Here is a 23,451-nt window from a genome sequence, read left to right on the forward strand (position 1 = left end):
TTTGTTCGACCAAAAAATTGTACTTGTTTGTAGCTAAATTGACAACCCTTAATTTTTGTATCAACTACATGAACAAATTCTCCTGTAAAAATGTTCTGCATTTTAGCAATGGTTCATGCAGAATTGCAGTCTGCAGAGTGCAGAGTATGAAAATATATGGGCACTAGAAATCCAGAAAGAGAAAATAGAGGAACTAACTAGATCCGAATTTTAAGAGTGTTATTAGCATTGGACTTCTCTCTAATATAATACGAGCTACCTTTTGCAGTTCTGTGTATTGCCGTTCTAACTGCATATATATATATACAAACTTATTTTACCAATTAGGAATATGGAGATAGAGGCAGAAGATGAGAAGCAAAATGAATGGAGTGAAAAACAAGAGGAAGGTGAGAACCAAGATCAATGGAGTCAGCTTCCAAGAGATGTTCTTATGAAAATATTTAAGAAAATCTTGAACGTAAAGGAATTGTTCTCGGTAATATCCCTCGTTTGTCATCCATGGTATTCTGCTACATTTGATCCTTTGCTGTGGAAGACAATTGATATGAGATTGTATGCTGATAACAATTTCTTTCATCCGGTTAAGCAACATTATCTCCCCTCATGGAAGCAGAATGTTATAGTTTTCAAGGAATTAGTGGATCGCTCGGAGGGAAGCGCTACTAGTATGATCTTCTCAATCAATAGCGCTCCAACTGACGAAGACTTGATATATATTTCCGCAAGGTAAACATTTTAATTCAAAACATGCATTTTACATCAAAAAAGCCACAATCTTATCTATCTAATAAGATAAGGTGTTTTTTTTCGCTACAGGACAAAACTATAATAAAGGACGGTCGGGATTATTTCTATCACCATCCCACGGCTACTGAGTAGTGATTAATTTCGAGATACGAGTTCTAATTAGAATTTTGAAACAGGAAACTGCCGGGAACGGATCCCATTTGGTTTTTATGGGCTTTTCACACACAAGTCGCGGGTTGGAGCCCAGAGAACACTGACGAGTTTCGGTTTTTTTTTATTCAAATCTTCTTAAACACACAGTCGACTCCACTACTTACCCTCCACTCCATCACCATCAAAAAGAAAAAAAAAAAAACCCTCCACTCCAAAAGTGAGTATCATGCAGCATGCAGGTATCAGTTTTATATACTTAATTAAATAAAATTTAGCTCAACAGCTCACAAAAGTTTTAGTCAATATTAGTTAAGAGTTTGCAGACCATGCAATTTCTTTCACTCCAAAGACATCACTTTCTATAAATTTTCACTTCAAAGAATTTGAAATAATGTTATTAAAATGTCTCAAATATCAATGTGAGTTTGTTATCTCAGTTTTTACAATTGTTTATCACTTAAGGATTTTCGATGTCAGGCAAGCTATTGAAGGGTTGATGAACCAGCAGTGGTATGTGTACTTGCAGTCACTCTGAGGATTGTTGATCATTTTTTTTCCGCTAAACTTCGGGATTGTTGATCACACCATCTCGATAATCAAAGCTTTTCTTAGCTATATGCCTATAGGGGCTCAGCACCACAAATCCTGTTGGCAAGTTCAAGTCTGGTTTGAGCCACATTTAAATAACTCATATGACTTATTAACTCAGTTCAATCGAACCTTTTACAATATTCTTCAGTGATTAAAATGCATATTTTTAATATTTATTCTTTTTTTTTTCCAATGTTTAAACTCCTGTAACTGTGGCGAGATTACAGTTACACTGTAACACAAAGTCAATGTATACTAAAGCTGAATAATAGACTTAATTGAATTAGAATTTTATATGTTAATTCCTAAATATATATGAAAGTCAATGTATTTCAGTGTTTTTCAATTAAGTGTTCTACTATTTACTACTTTGAGTCTTCGTCGTGCTCTTTGATTAGAGCTCCGTTTTGATTCTTTAACTTTGCGTGTTTCCAAATTTTTGTGAATCCTCAAGATAAGGGTTCGAATTTAATTGTTGGAATATGACATTAACGGGAACGAATCCCACTTCGTTTTTACGGGCTTTTCTCATACCAAGTCGCGGGCTCGAGTTAGAGCCCAGCATCAATTTCATTTTTTTGGGCACTCCTTTTTTGCCCTCAGTTGGACAATGAGTGATATAACTAACAATAGTAAGGGGTCTCAGTTGGACCCTTCGGCATCGATATTCTTGGGTTTGGATGATAATAGGATTTGTAGGTGGGATAAAGCGTGATCGAAAAGATATGATTTAGAATCTCAAAGTGAGAGTACATCCGTCGGACATCAGCCTTTCTAGAGGGACGAACTTTTCGTTTTTCCATTATTGGTGGTGGTTCAATTGTGGTTGGATCTCTTGGTGGTAAAATTAGATTGTATTTGCCATTACTGGTGGTGGTTCAGTGTGTCATGAGTGCCGTCTGGCACGGGCATCAACTAGTTACTCTATAATAAATAGCAAGGTTTGAGACCCAACCATATGGCGGAATCATTTCTAAACTTTGCATCCCCTAAATTTTTGGTGAAAAATTAAATGATTGATAATTATTATAAATTTTTGGAGTATAAAATTTCATTTTCAGATGTTGATTGACTTATTAGAGTTATGTTGTATTAGGAAACTTCTTAAGATTAAGAGTTTATGTTGTATTAGAAAACTTAGTGTCCACGTGGCATACCTATGTCAGGCCACCTAAGAAAAAAATTATCCACATAACATGTACTCTCTTTAATATAACATGTACTCTCTTTAATATAGAGAGAGGTGATAGTTAAATAATTAACTTGATTTAATGAATTGATTCATGTACATCATTGCATTTGGTGATTTGGACCGGCCGGATTTTATATTGTTTTGCATTTGATTTTGTACATCAGATCATGTGAATCTTTAAAATCAGATATAGTGCTAATCTTATACTTTCTTATGTATAATTGCTAGAGAGAGTTTTTGTTTAGGACTACTAATATCTTTCAAGAAAGTAGATCTTTGTTCTTTTCCCCGAACAGCATATATATATATATATATATATATATATATATATATCTTATATATAATGGGAAAACTTGCCCCGTTTATTAGTCACCGTATTACCGTTTTTTGACCAATCTTTTAAATCACAAGGGTACCTGAAAGTTTCACCCACGAAATTTTTCCCAGATCATGTTCGAAGGGTAAATTAGCCATTAGCTCTCGTAAATAGGCCTATAAAACTCAACATCTTCGTAAAACAGAAACACCGTTTCGCGGTTTCCCAATTAAACCGTTCGTTTGTCTTCTCCGTTCCTTTGCTCCCTCCCGAATTTAAGACAAAAAAAAAATCTGTCGTTCCAATCAAAACAAATTTTTCATTCCTCTGCTGATTGAATTTATGAATTGAAATCTACTCTAAAGCGCATAGGTAGGAATTTTGTTTATTTCTTCAAATTTATTTTATTTCTTACTTTTTTCTTCTCTATTTTTTTCCCTTCCAAACGAGAATAGTGCCTTTATCATTCAATACTTTTTTACCCAACTTCCACCTCGAACAGATAGGTATGGTCTTCTAATCTGTTGCCCAGAGTTTCCAGTTAACCAACCGTTTCGATACTTTCCCAAAGAAAAAAAACATATTCAGCAAAACATCTCTTCTTCATCTTGAAAATCCCTCTCCACATGGAAGAGGTTAGATTATTCTTTTTTTAATTTACTTTTAAATTGTGTTTAGGGAACAAGTTTGGTTTCCAATTTGTTTGCGCTTAACGATGCTTTCTTTAAGACATCAACTTTCTTTATCTGTTCTTCATCGATTGGGTATGTTTATTGTCTGCTCTTCATATTCTTCATCTTTCAGCCTCGTTTCCCTGCTTCACTTTCCATAATCTCACACAAGGTAAAGATGCATAGGTTCAACAATAAGTCACTGCAATGTCTCAGACACGGCAAGTGCTTTTACCACACTTAACTTGGAGAAGGCAAGAAAAGACGGAAATGGTTTGGGCAGTGGAAAGCTTAAGTTTATGATATTGGTTTAGATTCGTTTAGATTCGTCAGAGTCAATGCCAGAGAATGGGATTTCGTATTGGTTTATTGCTCATCGGCATAGTTGCTATGAGCAAAGATATATATATATGCAGTGGAAAGCTAAACTTTATGATATGCAGAACGTGGTTGTGAGCATCAAGTCTAGACGGGTAGCTATCACAGACGATGAATTTTTCTCGTCTTGCAATGAGACGGAGAGTGATTATGGTGATCTATTGACAGAGGATGAGAAGAGTCAATTGGAGCTTGCCCTTAAGATAGATTCTTCAGAGTCAGTGCCAGAGAATGGGATTTCTGATGGGTTTATTGCTCATCGGCATAGTGTTTATTTGGTGGATGGAGAAAACCGGAAGCCAAGCCCGAGACACAAAAAAATTTGCTTCCTCCTAGAAGTTCACTTTGTGTGGAGGAGAAGGTCAGTGATCTCCTTGGGGATTCGCCTCCCAGAAACAGACTTGGTAGGCACTCAGTATATATTGCTGCGAAGGGGGATGAACTCCATAGAGGAAGGGATACAAGAAAACCCTTTTTCCGCGAGTACAAATAAGGATTGAGACGTATTCTCTGGCTTTCACCCAATTTCCCGCTATTCCGGTGGTTCCTACTATCAGGGTGTTGGTCACATTTACGAAGTTTGAAGAGTTGCAGCCATTGGATGAGTTCTCTACCTCTTTAAGTCCTCGTCTTTGCGGCAATCAAAACCAAAGAAGTTGATGCAGCCACGTGTTCATCGTTCTTTGACCGGATAAAAGCCCCTATGAATTGTTGAAGTTTGTTCAATTTGGAAGCCTCAATCTATGAATTGTTGATTTTGTTTATAGAATTAATTTTTTTGTGTAGTTATTGGTTGTTATCTATTAGTTTACTTAATAATATCGACATGCATATGGTTGCCCTCTATACCGAAAATATGGACATGCATATGAGGTATTTCTTAGACCATGCTCACCATAAAGTCACGTTGTTGACTGACTTCCAATTTGATTTAAGTGTTATTGTTTAACCAGGCATTCAGGTTAATCCTGAATCATCCTGACTCCATTTTAAACTCACTTACTCGCGAGATTAAGGAAGTTGGTCAAGATGGAAAGGAGGTAACTACAATTCGCACCCCTCATTATTTGGTAGTATAAGGTACTCTGTTTGTGTTTTGCTTATCAATTTGTCACTACACATGTCACTAACCTGGTACCCGCTGTGTCAGATGAGATTAAAGATGCTCTTTTAATCAACATTAGGAGGCGCATGACCCTATAGCCGCTGAAAATACAAACAGACATTGAAATAAAATGTTTTCAGATGGAAGTGGTTCTTCACATCAAGGTCATGATCTCATACTGTTGACTTTAATTCGTTTCGTTTCTTTTGCTAATATGATTTGTTTAGCTTATTTGCCCAAATTTTAGTTGCTGTAGCCATATTACGTCCATTCTTCTCCATTTTACAGGCTGCCATGCGGAAAGCTTAAGCTGCTGGAAATGAGGATTCTCCTGTTAAGATGAAATTGGTGGCTCCCCCACTGTATGCCCTTACAACACAGACTCTCGACAAGGTATGCACTACTATTGGCCTTGAATTTTTTCTGTTAATGCCATACACTGTTTACCGGTTTCCTTGATGAGGTGTTTTATACTTTCATGTACGGTTGGATATGTAAACAGTGTATATTTTGATCAAATGAGAATTGTTACTTACTTACTTATAGTGTTTTGTTATTGATAATTTTGTATTAAGTAACTAAAAACTAATATTAGTTGTACTAATAAAAGTCATTTATATATTACACATCCTTAATAAATTTGATGTTATCCTTTCATTTTTTAAATTTAGTTAATTATTTGTGTCTTATATGGTTGATTGGTTGAGGGTTTCAAACATTTCTCCTTGAAGCTGTGGGTAGTGGTTTAGTCATTAATAATTTGGTTTTTTCTCATTTAGTCTTGGGGATTCTTATTGTCCATTCTGTCCCTATCGTCAATATATGCATCTCTTAAGGCAGTATCGCCTCCCATCGCTGCATGTATTATGCTAACATCACAGTTGCCGATTTCTTTTACTCGGATTTTGTTGGGTATGCAGGATGTACCTAAGCGCAACATTTCTAAATGGAAATGTTTTGAAAGGATGGGCAGGATCTTTGGTTAAACCTGCATTGTTTGATGTTGTTCTTGCTGTCATTGTTGTGACTACCTCCAGCCTCCAGCTTCTGCTTAATTGCCTACATTGAGTAGTTTATTTATTTGTCAACGAGCCATGTCATACCTTGCAGTGAATGGTGTCTGTCACTACTTTCTGAACAATGTGCAAGTGTTGGATATTCTAAATTGTTAACTCTTCTCTTGGTCATGCTTCCTTATCTGTTTTCTATTGGACTCTATTATCTGTCGTAGGTTTTAGGAGATCTATTATCCCACCTATTAGCTGGATTTAAAAATCTTTCATCAATGGCTAGAGTATAAAGTTTAATCATGTGGACAAATAATGGAATTGTGGCCACTCATTCTTAACTTTCATTATGGGTAATAGGTATTGACACATTTTACGTGAGTGATTTTCAATTTATCTTCTATGTTTTCTTTGTTCATTTTATGGATTTAAAGCAATTATTTGCTCTTTAACTTTGATCTTAACTTTCATATATCATTCGTGTTTCGATGCACCGCGGAGAGAAGGGGTGGCCCCCGCTTGCTTTCATGCTCACGGGTCTATTGTTATACGTAGCAAGATAGTTGGGAGCAAACGACTCTAGAAATGGTATACAAGCAAGCTCCTCGAACTGCTTCATCTTCGCCTCCTCTTAATCCACACGTACCAACAACATTTCAACCGCATAAGACAACCTGCATCGAACCCGAAAAAACCCATCTGTTACCGAATTCTTAGACAAGACATGTTGCAATATTTTCGTGCTGCTCTATCTGAGCTTCTTAGTACCAGAAGCGTTCTGTTCATGTCTGGTCAGATGGTCGCGCAAATTGGTTTGTCGCAGGACAGCCAGATCAAGGCGACAGTGGGAGCTTTCTCATTGTTTAAGTCCACTGCTGTTCTTATTCGGTTTCAGTTTAGATGGGATCTTACATCGAATCCTATTAATCACTGCAAGGATCTACAATACAGGCCTATAAACAAAATAGTTGTACATTTTTTTTATGCTAATCGCCTATATTGAAGTTTATTTATTGATTTCTCCGACATGCCCTTCATCTCTTTTAGGTACCACCGAAGAAAAGTAATTCCTCCGTGGTACAAATAAAAACATTGCAACCGCATAAGACAATCCGAATGAAACAAAAAAACGGCAACACATGTACTTTCTCAAGAGATTAACACACTCCATCATAAAGAAGCCGCTCAGAAAAAACGGGATGAACTACATCGACTCGAGGAGAAAATGTTACTACCCAATCACAATCCAAAACAGGAAGAATGACTCGAGTAGAAAATGTTGCTGAACCTACATAAGTAGACTGATGGCCTGGCGCATTACAGCTGTAGCCTTCACAAGAATATTCCAGCAGGAAAATCAAAGTCAGGAAGAGATAGGCGCAGCAGAATCAAATACCATCTCTTCTTCGGGTGGAACAAGTACTCAAATTTTATCTACCCAAAAGCTGTTGGTAAATAGAACCTTAAAGTCATCCCGTCGAAACAAGCCACCAACAAGAAGAAGAGATACGTTTCAATTCAGACCGAGTGGGGTTTCTATTATGTCCAAGCCTGACGACTTATGAAGCAATAAATCAACTCCAAAAGAGGATATTTTGTGATGTAAAGAACTACCATACGTTATGAATTCTGTTCGACTGAGCATTTAACAGGATGAATGCATTTATGAGTTTTGTAACCTATCAAAAACGATATGTAACATATCAAAAGTGAGATGCTCAAGTCCTATTATTATGGAATTTTTCTCTAAGCTTTTCAATGCAATGTGTCTTTTGTTGTAATAATGGAATATTTGTTGTTACAATGGGAATGACTCATAGAAGCATCACGCATTGCATTATTTTTCATTTATATAGGTGGTGTGGTAGCATGGTCGGAATACGTGCACTTTAGCCACCGCTTAGTTTAGTTCACGATCCTTGGTTTTACCCCAAACTTTTAAATCACAAGGGTACCTAAAAGGGTATGTTTGTCCTTCAACAAACAACAAAACAAAAAAAAAACCGGTTACTTCTTTTTCAAAATAATAGAGCCAAAATACACCGCTTCAAACCATTCCCCATCTCTTCTCCATCTCTGTTTCTTCTACCATCTCTGCCTTTTCCATCTCTTTCTCCATCTCTCGTTTACAAACTCCAATTTTTTTTTCTTCTCCTTTATATGATTTTTATACTCTCTTCAATTCAACTCCTCCGAACTCCGATATTTTATCTCCATCTTTCTTTTTGAGGATTTGCATAGACGACCGCAATGGATGAGGGTTAGTTTTCTCTCATTTCGCTTTTTCCATGGATAGTATGCCTTTTCAAAACAAACATGGCGGTAGTGCTCTTTCATCACACGTAAATATTAATGGAGTTTTATTGGTTGGTCACTGGATTATCCTGTTACCAAATACGTTGATTATGTGCAATGGTTGTTATGGAATGTGCTTGGGCCAATCAGAATGATATTTGCATTATATTTCGTCAAGTAGAAATGAATTTAGGGTGTTGTCCTTTGAATGCTTGGCCTCAATAATAGACCATCTCCTTTCGTTGCTTTCATGCATTTACTTAAATAGTAACTTCTGTGATTAGTCTTTTTTTTTTTTGTTGGAGCACATCCAAGTATGTGATTATTCATTTTGTTTATATTTTTATTTCGTAGGACCACATCCAAATATCTGCTACTCAAGAAGACATCTCCGCGTAGTATTAGGGATAGAAATAGATATCAAAGGCGGTTTCAAACACCACATTCGGCCTTCTACTTCAAGAAGGTATTCGCAACAACTTTATTTTATAATCAAATTCTCTCTTTTATTTATTTATTTTTTTTTTTGTGGGTGGGGTGCTTTGTTTATTGCCAATCATTTGTGTACTTCATTGTTTTCCAGTTTCAGCATCTCATCCACAAACACACCCTCTCGCGTGCGGTATCGCCTTACCAACATTCGTCGACAGGCTAGATACACAGACATTCCTAACAATCGCATGCAATTAGGTAATTTTATTTTGATTTTTTTACTGTTTTCTCATTTAATCTATTGTGCAATTAGGTCCCTCCTTCAATTTATTCTTTCTCTTACTTTTTAAGTATTGCTTTTCTAAGGGCTTTTCTGAGGTAACTGATTGTTTACAATGTCTACAGATAACCACGATGTGAACACTCCTACGACATCAGCACCGATTCGATCCCAAATACCGTCAAGGATAAGCACTGGGTTTTATAGATGTGCTAGGAATTTTGTTCATCCTGAAGACTTCCACCCTTACATTTTACCTCAACCTAGAATTTGCAAAGCTTGTGGAGCCAAACAGTTCGTTCATGAAACCGTGAAATATGTCGCTTCAAAAAGGAAGAATAAATCTACCTAGACCATCGGCGCACCAATTAGTTCACCGCTTTAAGTGGATGGGACTGACCTTGGGCAACATTTCAGAGAAAATATCCGGGTCGCACAACCATATATTTGCATTTACTTCGATGGGTGTTGATTTTGATCAAGATCTTGCAAATGGACGGGATGGCGATATACTCATTTCGCGGCAAGAGCCGCCTATTTATCATAGGATTGGAAGTCTCCGCCACAGCTTGGTAGAAGGCCAAGGTATTTACAAATGTACATCTACTTACAATCGATCGTGAGGTAGAAAATCGGCATGCTGAAAACCAATCTTTACAACGAACGTTATATCCACGTTAAAAATATCCTCAACAACTGTAATAACCCTTTTGTCGGCCGCCTTTAGACAACTCGGCCAGAGAGATGATTTGCAAAATTGTCGCCTTTATTATAAAAGAGTTGAGAACCGATCGCCGGGATCATGCATTACCAACGCATCGCAAGTCGCCGCAATATTGATTGGAGATAATAATCCGTAAGGGTTGGAACCAAGGGATATTATTGTTCAAACACAAACAGGTCAACTCCGCAAATCCTCGATACCGCACTGGATATTATGATCCATTACAATATCCTTTAATGTTGCCTTTGGTGAATATGGTTGGGACTTGGGTGTGCATCGTGAGCAATACAAGAAGAATTAGTTGTCACAGCTTACTATGCGTATATTTTGCGGTATGTATAAACTTAATAAAACCAAATACATTATGTGCTTCGCTTTGATATTTCTTTTGTGTCTCGTTATAATTTCTTTTCCTTTTTAAATACTATGCTTATATGTTATTGTTGCTTTAGAACTAACTTTTAATACTTTCATTTGTAATGTCCTTCCTTTCAAGAAAGAGAGACGTACAATCTACCTATGCTCATTGGTTCACCATAACTTTAAGATTTTGACGACTTTACTTTTTAAAGAATCAAATAACTTTAAATGTATAAGTCTAGAATTCACTTAATAAGTTGTTATGTTCTAAAATACAATGCCTGCTATTAAAAATGTTTAAAAAAAAAATGTGCTGAAAATGTGTTTTGCAAGGTTTGTTTAAGAGAAATGGCACTTTCTATCGTGTTCTTTTATATTCTATGTATTACAAATTCTAAATTCTAAATTCTAAATACAACCCATGTATTACAAATTCTAAATTCTCGTGTTCTTTTATATTCAGATTCGCCCTTCTGAAGTCTCATTGTTTCTTTTGGGATGTCGCCTTCTACAACAGTTTATAGTTGACATGTGCGTGAAAATTGAGACGATGAAAATGAGATTTTATCGATAATCAGCAAACTATTAGGTCCGAAGTTGTACCAAGGCATTCGGATGCACTAAACTCGGGGAGACACATGCAGTACCTTATATTTTCGTGTATAATAACATCATCTTCATATTGGTTTTCTTCAATTCACATTGTCTATTTATTTAAAACTTAAGCATCTTATCTTATAATCAATAGGTAACATTGGCAAAAGGATAATACTCCCACCTTCTCATATTGGTAGCCCTCGGATATGCATCGACGCTTATCGATGCAATGGCATTGGTAAGGAGGTATGGAAAACCCCGATTTATTTATAACTGTAACATGTAACTCATCTTGGCATGCAATTACCGAGAAACACAAATTGGCCAACGACACAAGATAGACCTAATTTAGCTACTAGAACATTCCATTCTATTTTAGAAGAACTTAAGCATGATTTGTTTCGCAGACATATTTTGGGTAGAGTTATTGCACAAGTTCATGTTATAGAATTTCAGAAGAGAGGTCTACCTCATGCTCATTTCCTGCTCATCCTACATGAAAATGATAGAATACGTAATCCGAGGGATATAGATAATATAGTTTCGCTGAAATTCCCGATCCCAGTACTGAACCTGATTTGTATAGTGCAGTTAAAAATCATATGATGCATAATGCATGTGGATATGTTAATAGGAGTGCAGTTTGTATGAAAAATAATAGATGTAGGAGTGGATTTCCCAAGTCATTTGCACCTTCGACTTCGCATGGTACTGATTTGTATGCTACATACATGAGACGTGATAATGGAAGACATGTTGGTATAGGAAAATACACGTTAGACAACCGTAATGTTGTTCCGTACAATCCTTATTTGCTATTAAAATATAACTGTCATATTAATGTTGAGATTTGTTCGAGCATCACTTCAGTTAAATATTTGTATAAATATGTTTATAAAGGACCTGATCGAGTGTCATTTGGAGTTAGTACTAGACCATATCCGAATAAGGATGAGATTTCACAGTTTGTTAATGCCAGATGGATCTGCCCACCTGAGGCTTTTTGGCGATTGTTTAAATTTCCTTTAAATGGCATGTTTCCTTCAGTAGTTGCCTTGCAGATACATTTGCCAAATAGGCAACAAGTTTCTTATTATAGTGGTGAACTTATTGAAGATATATTAGACGATGAGCACAGATTGAAAACGATGCTTACTGAGTTTTTCAAAACTAATCTTATTAATGAGGAGGCACGCCTATATCTTTACTTAGAGTTTCCTGAATACTTTTATTGGGATTCCACTCGTAGAGAATGGATTCGTAGAAGAAATAAACGAGAACAATTGGAAGGATTGCCACAGCTTTCCCTATGGAAGGAGAACGATATTATTTACGCCTTGTTGTTACATGTGAGAGGTCCCACTTCTTTCAATGATTTGCTAACAGTTGATGGTGTGCCTGTTGGCACTTTTAAAGAATCACCTGAAAACGCGGGTTTGCTTGAGCATGATGACAAAGATTAAAAGTTGTTTAAGAGAGGCTGCAAGTACACATATGCCTCTTTCTTTAAGAAGATTGTTTGCCACCATTCTTATTTATTGTCAGCCGAGTGGAGTAAGACATCTTTGGGATGAATTCTACCCATTTATGATTGAAGACTACGCTCCACGAAATGATAGAAATGGTAATACTGAATTATTCATTAATCGTCTTCTGAAGGACCTTGATCATATTTTGTCTGAAAAACAAAAAAGTACTTCTGATTTTGATTTGCCAGAAATGACTGGGGACATTGATGAAGACATTGAATTAACACGGCTTATTATTGAGGAGAGATCTATACAAATCCCTGATGAAGACCTTATGGCTATTGGGGACCTTAATATTGAACAAAAGCAGGCTTTTGATACGATTGTTTCATTTGTTCAACAGAAACAAGATTCTATTTTTTTCATTGATGGTCCAGGAGGAACATGAAAAACTTTCTTATATAGAGGACTTCTTGCATCTCTAAGGACTGATAACCATATTGTAATAGCAACTGCATCATCGGGCATTGCAGCAATAGCATTACCTGGGGGAAGAACTGCACATTCGAGATTTAAAATCCCGATAACTATTGATTCATTGTCAATGTGTCACATTTCAAAAGATCCGCTTGCCAAGCTTTTGTGTTCTGCAGATATACTTATATGGGATGAAGCAACTATGGCTCATAGACATGCATTTGAAGCTTTAGATAGAACCTTAAAAGATATCACCGACTCTAATCTCCCTTTGGCGAAAGGTTATTGTTCTTGGCGGTGATTTTCGCCGACGCTTCCTGTTGTCCCACGCTCTACTAGAGCTCAAGAGATTGACGATGTGTTGTCAAGTCATCCTTCCGCCAAAAGTTGAGGTAATTCCTTTAACACAAAATATGCGTGCAAGAACTGATCCAATGTTTGCTGATTTCCTTTTCGCATTGGCAATGGTAATGAGCCCTATATTGATGACGATAATATGATTAGATTGCCCGATGATATTGTCATACCTTGGGGTGAACAATCAATAAACGATTTAATAGATTTTGTTTATCCTTCATTAAGTATTAATGGATGTAATGAGAATTACATTATTTTAACAATTTTAACACCGAAATGATATTGTTGATAAACTTAATAATAAGGTGATAGGCCTTTTCCCTGAGAAGAAAAGACTTATTACTCATTTGATATTGTTCCACCTGATCTTCAAAACTTATATCAACAAGAATTTTAAATTCAATTGCACCAAAAGTGGCCTGGCCACGCGATCGCTTAACTCTTAAAAAAGGCTGTCCAATCATGTTTCTTAGGAATATTAATCCAAGTATAGGATTCTGTAATGACACAAGATTAATTTGTTTACGTTTTTATGATAATACTATATATGCTGAGATTTCATCTGGACAGTTTAGAGGTAAGAAAGAGTTTATACCTCGAATACCTCTCCAACCAAATGTTAATGAACAGATGCCATTTAGTTTTACTAGAAAACAATTTCCAATAAAACTTAGCTTTGCTTTGACTATTAATAAATCACAAGGACAAACTATTCGAAACGTAGGTATATATCTTCCTGATCATGTTTTCTCCCATGGGCAACTATATGTTGCGTTGTCAAGGTGTGTTTCACGGAATAACATCAGGATGTTGGTAAAAATGGAACCTTAAATAGACGTGTTGGAACTTATACCAGAAATATAGTGTATCGTGGACGGTTGCTTTGAAATATGATGATATGAGTGATTAATATTGCAAGAAAATAGTGTTTATTCCTCCGCTAGCTTCGATATTTGATTGTATACAATGATTCCTATGTGTCTTCTTAACATTTAGATTTAACCCATGACTACGCACTAATAATCTTTCCCTGCTTTATTATTTTATTTTCTACATTGTATCCTTTGATTGTACTATATAAAAAATAATGTGCTATCTTTACATAGTGCAGTCGGCAGATTGTTTGTATTTATTCCTATATCGCCTAATTTTAAAACATTTAACCCATGACTATCACCATAACTAATATAAACAAGTTTTTAGCTCCGCCAATGCAAAATCCGTTCTGCATTGTCGGGTCCCAAGCCCGTGATAAAGGAGGAGGGGAAACAACTTTACTATGATTTTCTATGTTCTTTGATGTACAAATACGGAATCGCATCTACTAATAGTTTGGAATTTTGCTTTCATAACGTTATCTTTGCTTTTTCACAGACTTGTACATGTCATATTTGACAATCGAAAAGTAATTCTATGTACAACCGATCTAGCTGATGCTATGTGGATACTGGCCGACACATTATCTGTATGGATTCAAGAACTACATTAAATAAGAATTAAGGTTTAAGAATTTGTTCTCCTCGAAACAGATAATAGCCAAGCGAGCACTACATTTCAAAAAAATACAATCAAAGTTTGTCGCCACGCTTTCTGCATCCATATATTTATAGATAGACTTATATCTTACTTATATTTGTATTTTTATGGATGTGCAGAAATATGTTCGCTCACTCTACCACCTACATCTTCTTTTTGCCTACTTGGCTTCTAACCATGTTCTAAAGGTATGTAATTAAGCTACTTGGCAACTCCTTAATTGATCTTCTAACTTCTCTTTATTAGTGTAAATGTAAAACCTGTTTCAATGGTATTTTCTCTTTTAAATGTCCAATAGAGATAAATCTCCACCATCGTCTTTTATAGCCTTCAAAGAATATGTTCATGCTTTGTTTGGGTCGGTTTATACTATTCTCGCTAACTTTAATGTATTCAGCCAATATGAAGCAGAAAAACTTTTAACTCTATCGAACTTCGGTGCTTCTAAATTTAGGATTACCATTTGCTTGAACGTGTATGGCATTGCATTGCTTTACACATCCAAAACGCTGGCGCAGTTGATTGCAAATACTATTCCCCGCTCTTCACCTTTTAATGGTCGCTTTACTCGTAATTCACTTCAATCATTCTTTGGTCTCTTTGAGTGATAATTGGAAAATACTGTACAATATTTTAGGTTGTTTGCTAAATAATTGCTCCAAACTTTTGAGAGACATAACATAGGCCACATTAATATATTTTGAGTACATGAACTATTCACATCAAGAAATTAAACCTTTCATGACATATACGTCCCTAAAATATGTCAATCAATGGTGGTTCCACTTGGTTCGTCACAGAACCTTCCATTTTAGCTCCAGGGGTCTCTACTCATTGTAGATGTCCACTAATTTTCGCAGATGTTTATAATGGTCCTTATGCGCATACAGTTAAGATTCGATCTGAGTTTGCCAAATTCTTTTGAGGTTTTAGTTGCACGCAATGAGCTTTCGGGACACATCGGAAAGGGTGTTACAGATGTTACCGGGGCATATAGGAGGCCACCCTACTTTCCTCAATCCATTCCAAATGGTTCAACAGAGAAATCCCGATCGGGCCTCTTGACAAGTGCCGATACAGAACATGCCGCAGCCCAAGAATGAAAAATCTTGAGAATTGAAACGCCCTACTATGTATGTTTGCTTGACTTACTATCGAAGTTTTAAACATATGTATTATAATGGAGTTTCCCTTTGGTACTCAACTCTTGCAGAAATGGGAGTGCCTCCTATTCTCTTTGAACAAACAAAATCCACACACAGATAATTGGGAAGGTCTAGGCCATGTGGCTCATGTTGCAAGAGGTCAATATGGGATATTCACTGCCGCAGATGAGAGTTCCCGTCTTGGTTGAAGGTTAAACCAAAATACTTTTAACACGCCAACTCGCTATTTATCCCCGCAAAGATCAAGATACGGATTGAGGAAATTAACTGCAGCTTTTAAACCGCTATGGATGTCACTTAAATTGATCTCCACGCCCCGCAGCGTTTTTATCCATATTGGTCATATAGTGGTGGCACTTGGTTTGGCAGAAAATCTCATTTTAGCTCTAGCCGAACTTCTCATTGAGCCGCCGACTCGGTCCCCATGAACTAATGTTGTAACAAGGCTTTAATTGATGACCTTTGCGCAGGCTTTTTTTAAGGGTTTTACTTATCATTATGGTTTTATTGATCACTTCCTGGCGCCGGGTCGGGTGTTCAATGATCATCTGCTGCTGCTTTGATAGCAATGTTTGCTTCATCTATTTTGCTGCTTCTAATTACCATTTAACAGATTAGCAATTAGGAATTGAACTCTAGACAAGACTATATTGTTGTCGCCATTGTTGATGTATGATAATCGACTTCGCTCGACATACATAACACACTTGACTTTGTTCCTTCACATTAATTCATATAGAGATGACTATAATCAAATCATTTACACATAGTGGTATTTCAGCACACACTCTTTTGAACGCCTTGACGCTAATTTTTCAATGTTTCGTTATGCAAAAACTATCATCGCTAATATTGCTTTTAAAGTTCAACAGAGGTCTGCCTAACAAAAAAAAAAATTCATAATTTTTTTTTGATTTTAAAATATCATAATTTGAATTTACCGCTTTGAAATAATATTCAAGTATTTTATCAGAATTACTACACGGCTTAGTGTCTTACAGATCTTTTCCCACATGATTTTTCCACCCGCAATAAAATGGTTAATACTTTTGTCCTTTTTTTTTTTGCAAAACTAGCCTAAACAAGATATAGGACCTCTCATCATCTTAACCTCCATAGTTTTACAGTTATAACCAAGCCACCCAACCACTTCCCTTAAAGCCAAGAATCTAGGCTTTAGTTTAGTCTATTTTAAAATAGATACGCTCTACACACCGCTTAGATTACAAATTCAGTTACTCAATACATTGACAATCCTAACTACCCTCAGAATGTATATGATGCTTATTATAAATACTAATAAACCGCATTTTCAAATCCCTCTCTTCTTCTCGCTCTTTGTTCCATTCTCTTATCGTCATCACCAAGAACAACGAGTACCCAAATCACTCCAAAAAGGTCGGCTTCTAAATCTCCTCACTTTTAAGTTACAGATTTTAAATTTTTTCTAGATTGTTTTTTACTTTTAGAGAAAAAAAACCCACAAAAAAAAAGATTTCGCTATTTCAGTACTTTGCATGTTGTTGTTTTTTTTAACCTTTCAACTAATCCATTCCACTTTAGGTACACGTAAAAAATGGGTACATAAGAATATGTTCAATTGTCCGAATTAACCGATTTAACTCAACGGTGTAAAATTAAAGTTCGTGTCTCAAGAAGATGGACCTTCGACAAAGAAAGACTCCCAAGAGAAGAAGAAAAGATTTGATGTTGTCCTAATTGATAAACAGTAATTGGTAAAAGTCATTTATGTTCACCACATTAAATTCTCCCCATTATGAAATTGCCTAAATACATTTATTTATTTTCAGGAAATCAAATTCAAGCAATTGTTCCTAAGAACCATTCCAACACATTTTTAAATGTTCTTGAGGAAGGACATGTATATCACATTGAAAACTTCAAGTGCAAAGTAGAACAGATTCATACCGCCCGCTCAACACCTAATATCTTATACTTATCGATGGGATACTATTGTTAGGGGATCTTCCGGCACACCCCGAGATTCCAAAATATAATTTTGACTTCATTGAGTTTAACAAGATTAGCCTCGCTTCCAAAAAGAAAATCAGAATTTGAAAGGTAAGTTGCCTTATATAATACAAGTCTTTAATTCTATAAAAAAACCGAAATGACTATTTCATCAATTTTTTTTTTTCCGATGTCTATGGTACAGCGAAGGTGTTTCGTAATTAATGTTTAGAAAAGGACTCATGTTGAAAGAGATTTTCTTGAAGAATAGCATGTCTATCTTTTCCATATGCTCATTTAGAATATCAAAAATGCATAATCAAATCTACACATTAACACAATAATATATTATCTATGCAAAGTGGAACCGAACTTAAAATCAATCTCCGGGAAAATGCAATACAATTGATGGATAATGCTATTACGCTTTGCAACGAGCGTACCGGTGTTGGTTGTCACTTCACTAACTGTTCGAAGCTATTATGGTGATTATATAGGATTTTTAATCTATATAGCACTTTGTTTTTTTGCATTACCTATTCAATCTTAAATTCCTTCTTTGTCAGATAAATACTTCCTTAATTCAACAAGTGCAACCAAGATCTATGTCAACTTGGAAATTCCAGAAGTGTTAGAATTACAAAACAGGTGCTCAAAAAAAAAAAGCCTTATTAAAAATATAATATACGCTTTCATTAACTAGCCATTGATTAAGTATAACAAAAGATTTTATTTTTTTACAGCTCCACTTTCAAAGAAAGAAATATTTCAATGCTACAAGCATCATCATCAGTTGAACATAATATGAAGGACAGATCTTTGAGAAACAGGAAAACGCTTTCGCAAATTCTTCAGATGTTAAACGGAGATTCTGTTGTAAGTTTACATTTGCCTATCAACCATATTTAATTTTCCTTAGCTCAATATACTTACATTTCATACAGGGGCAAGTCTTCACATGCACAGCAATTATTAATGATATTGTTCATGATTATGCACCATTCTATAAGTCCCGCACCAAAATCGGCCGTCATTAAAGAAAGTTATAGACAAAGGTGATCACTATTGGTGCAATAATTGCAACAACGCTTATTCCATCTCCAGATGCTAGGTATGTGTTCATATTCATTTTTTTAAATATAATGATTTACCACTTCTCCCAACTTTATGATTTTTATCTATTACAACTATATGTTAGATATCAATTGAAAGCTCGCATTCGAGATGACACAGAAAGTACCCTAATAACTATATTTGGCGATGAAGCGTAAGCAATCGCTAAAACATCCAAATTTCCGAGTTGAGAAGCTTATGGAATCGGTAAAACCATTACAACGCTTATCTAAATATTCACATTCACTCTTTGTGCCATGCAATATATCTTCACAAAATACATAATTGTCACCGAAAATTTATCAATTATTGGCTTAGGCAAACGGTATCCAAACTGTTAAAGGCCATAATAGATGAAATTATTGGTACTTTGATAGTGTTTGAGATAAAATCAGCCAATACAACATCCGAGTCAAGGCAAGTATGGCTTTACAGCTAATAAGGTTTTTCGGTGGATTACAAACTTGATTCACTCCAAATACAAGAAGATATTGAACAGGTAAATAGATATACAAACTTATCCTTTATGAATGTGTTTTCTTTTATTAAATACATACTTCACTTTTTCCCCTCGAACCCGCTCGGTTTTATTACACTAGCTAGCAATAACATGCTTATTTATCATTGGCTTATATTTATTATTTTACCTCTTATTATACAATCAAAGTGACAGGCCATCACAGATTCTAAATGATACCTTCCAAGCCCAACTACCTGACAACATGCATCAAAATAGCTCAACTCTTATGAAAGAAAAGGTATTCATTTACTTTTACCCTACTGCCAATGACTAACAATCTATACAAAAAAATGCATATTCCTTGATTCAACGCTTTATTCTTATTATGTTCTTTTTTTCTAGCAAAGAACTTCCTTTGGAAAGGTCCACCGACATTCCTAACTCCTCAAATAAGAAAAAAAGAAACCGATAAAACTTACAAAAAGAAAAGCTTATGTGGTATGTGTTTCACTTTTATATGTTTCCATTTTTAAATAATAGTTAGATATTCACTTATCCTCTATCAACTTTTTTTGTCAAAGGTAATTTCGACCAAGATTCAATGAATCATCCTGCACTTCAGTCATTAGACCTCCATCTAAAAGGGTGCGTAAGATAAAAGAAAACAAGGTATTTAAACATTACTTATATTCAAAACAAATTACCTTTACCACGATTCTACATGACTCTTCTTACTAATTTGAATCACATTTACTTTTGCTTTGTCTATAGGCCAAAAGTTGAAATGTGTCAAAGTAGATCATCGCGATGGAGATATTTTATATTAATTTGTTGTTATTATTAGTTGTGTTCTTATAAAGAAAACTTATTGTGCTATCTTCTCAGAACTTTATTGCATTTAGACATGAAGTCCATCTCTATCATATCGTATTATAATAAACTATAATAATCTGCATAACTTTATTGCATTTATTGTGTCTTTGTTTCTTTCAATCCTCTATATTATATCCATCTTACGGTACTTTCATATATAATCACTTTGGTATTACTGAAGCACAAGGATACCTCCACTGTCAAGGTTTATAGGTTTAAGTGATAAAGATCTAAGGTACTTGAGGGACATGTGTTCCAATTATACTTTCATGTACGGTTGGATATGTAAACAAAGCGTATTTTTGATCAAATGAGAATCATGCTATTGCCTGAACATGTATAAAACCTAGAATCTAACTTGATCGCCGCCTGTATTTCTCGAATATCCGCTTTTAAGTGAGAACTCCTAGCTGCCGAGCTATCACTGTGTACAATGATCCAACCCCATAATGAAAAGCCCTTATGATGATGGGCGGATCCATTGTCATGTAGTTAGAAGCGATTTTAAGCTATGGAGCACCCCTTCCAATTTCAAAGCCTATTATTTAGTTCCATATCCCATTGCATCCGCATGTGAGACAGATTCTAAGCCATTTGATCGAGATCGAGAACCTATAGCAGCATCTATATTTAGAGATCGAACCCCCGTTTCGCTACACCTATTTTAGTAGCAAATCGCTTCTAAGTCTGCCTTACATTAGTCGGGTTTAGCCGCCAACTAATAGCATAAAAATATTCAACTCGAACCTGCCTTTGATTTCTCACTGCCTCCCGTGACGCTTTTGATTTTACCGTAAACCGAGGAAGAATTAGTAGCGGCATTCATTTCTATAGTCAACAATATTATGCTCCTCTCCCGACAGAAAAAACCGCTTTTCCTCGCTATCGCAAATGTGATGTCGATTCTGATTTATCCGTGGAATGAGAGATCACATGGACGCCCACAAGAGTGACACCTCAAGCTCATGGCAGCGAGCCCATGTATGAAGGAGAAGATCGGATACTACATTCAGAATAAGGATTATTATCTTATCCATGTATGGAGGAGAGAGGTAATTTGGTCGAACAAGCTCGAAAAGCCACGCACGAAGTCTCATGCCAATAATGATGTCACCTACCATAATGGTAAGGTTCTATTTGATAACATTGAAGATAGTGTAAACTGTATACAATTTTATTGATTAAGTTGAAAATTGTAGATGTATAAACTACTATGATTGTACAACCCCGACCTCGTAGTAGACTTCCCAATTGCCAACCAAAATGTCGGATCCAGATCATATTGATCGGGCAAAGGTAACCTTTATTGTTTTTCATTATCCTCAGCGAAATAAGTTAATGATCTTGCCACTTTAATGCCTTTGGTTTTGTCTTTGTTAAATGCTAAGAGAACACTAAAAAATCGGCGATAAAGGCAAGTCCCCTCTAATATGGAGAACAAAATCACCGATTAAGAAGCTTCCTTGCAATCGCTAGCGTAAGCTCTAATGAGCTTTATTTTATGAACTTTTGATCAAACAATGTGAAAAGCTCGATCCACAATTCGAGACAACATCAAGGTCAATTTTCGAAGTCACAGGCCCACAATGTATCCCTCGCCTTGCCAATCCACCAAAATGGGATTCTCCGGTGCACAACTTACATACACACAAAATTTCAGCCAAACTCAGATCTAGGAGCCATCACTTCTTCGTGAAGGAGGAAAGGGAAAGTGAGCTCAAGAAACCTTTTAAGAGTTTTTCCCTCAATCGTTCAAATGGGCAATCATTAGAAATTTCATTGAAGAAAGGTCATAGCTAGGTGTCTTCTCTATAAGACTCCAATCTCCGCCAACGAAGTTCAAATGTGAAGTCAGTCCCGCGGTCGCATGTGAGCTCGCATTTGCTCATTGTCCTAAGCCAAAAGAGGATTCTTAATGAATGTGAGCGAGAGAACAGAATCGCAGATTCAGAAGGTAAGAAACTTTGATATACCTACTAAACATGCCCAAATTTTAATGAATGTGAGCGGAGAAATACAAAGAGTCCTCGCTTATTCTCCGTAGACAGCTTTATTTTCTCTCGTTGTTCGGGGCTTTAATTCCCGAAAAAGTCTTTGATGGAAAAGTTATTCTCCCCATACGCAGTTTCTTCCACCTAGAAGGTCTCCCGTGCACTTTTTATTGTTCCAAGTTTCAGTCTTTTGCTTTTTGTTGTTTTATCAAGTGGGGTTTGTTCCATTTTGTTTTAATTTGTCGGGTCTTTTTATTTGTCTTTTCTTAAGGCCGATTTGAATATTTAAATGAGTTTTTGCAATGGAGTATGTTCATTTTGTTTTAAATATTGGAAGTAAGTGGTCCGCTGATGGAGTCATGCCGGGTTTGTGGGTTTGTGTCATAGACGCGGTTCTTTGTTTCGTTTTGAATAATTAATAACTCATTCCAAAAATCATTGGCTTTTTTGGTTTTGTTTTTTGAATTTATGATGAGTGTTTTTAGATTTGTTCAAAATATTGAAAAAAAACTAAAACACAATGGGCTACCGGACTGGAGTTAGGCGCTGGTGTTTTCTCGACTTACAAAGTTACAAAATGCAACTCCCGTTAGCCACTGCGCGAAAAGAGAAACCAAGCAGCGAGGATGATTTTATTAGGACCTTTAGTCGGAGTAAGGTTTCGGTCTGAGATTTATAATCAAGAACATGAGAAGCTACTTGGTACTTGTGGGTCGAATTTGGAACTGCTTGTCGATAGTTATACAAAGGATGGAGTAATGATTTATGAGGTCAAACACCCGCTATCGCCAACTTTCAATGCACTTTATGAGCAATAGGAGAAGATACTAACTAGGATTGATGTTCAACGGTGTAATTAAGAAAGATATAAAAAATATGCATATAAAGAAAAACTAATGTAATACAGGATTGGGTTCAACTTCTTCTACAAGGTATAGCTTTTTGGTCAGTCATTATCCAAAAACCGATCGAATCTGTACAAAGAGGAACAGAAGAAAATGTCATGCACATGAGCACATCTGTGTATCTGGCAAATTATTACTTTAGTAATCCTTTGTGTCAGTACAAAATCATCATTACTTTGTACTTTGAGTGGGTAAAGATGGATTACTAGGAGGTTTAAGGTTTTTGCTCAACTTTGCATACTCAGAAATATTTGTTGTGGACCGTGGTGACTTATTGTAATG

The 23,451-nt window shown here is 35.9% G+C and overlaps 1 protein-coding gene and 2 long non-coding RNA genes across 4 annotated transcripts in view; 2 read left to right on the forward strand and 1 right to left on the reverse strand.

Moving 5' to 3' along the window:
• LOC147484282 (uncharacterized) overlaps positions 1-23,451 on the reverse strand; it is a 74,855-nt gene that overhangs the window by 14,596 nt on the left and 36,808 nt on the right. The window lies entirely within an intron of this gene.
• Positions 275-23,451, forward strand: part of LOC147484285 (F-box/LRR-repeat protein At3g48880-like) — a 76,952-nt gene continuing 53,775 nt past the window's right edge. Inside the window, exon 1 of the mRNA XM_086578222.1 lies at positions 275-729. Coding sequence (XP_086434348.1) covers positions 332-729 — 398 coding nt within the window. The 5' untranslated portion in view covers positions 275-331. The remainder of the gene's footprint in view (positions 730-23,451) is intronic.
• On the forward strand, positions 4,764-5,549 carry LOC147484286 (uncharacterized). 2 transcript variants are annotated; one of them, XR_015207052.1, is made up of 4 exons: positions 4,764-4,924; positions 5,005-5,091; positions 5,202-5,320; positions 5,445-5,549. It is a non-coding gene; the product is annotated as an uncharacterized LOC147484286 (long non-coding RNA). The 2 variants fall into 2 exon arrangements; XR_015207051.1 differs by having other exon boundaries at positions 4,764-5,091.

The sequence above is a fragment of the Coptis chinensis genome, chromosome 8, assembly GCF_015680905.1.
Source record: "Coptis chinensis isolate HL-2020 chromosome 8, ASM1568090v1, whole genome shotgun sequence".
Classification (NCBI taxonomy): domain Eukaryota; kingdom Viridiplantae; phylum Streptophyta; class Magnoliopsida; order Ranunculales; family Ranunculaceae; genus Coptis; species Coptis chinensis.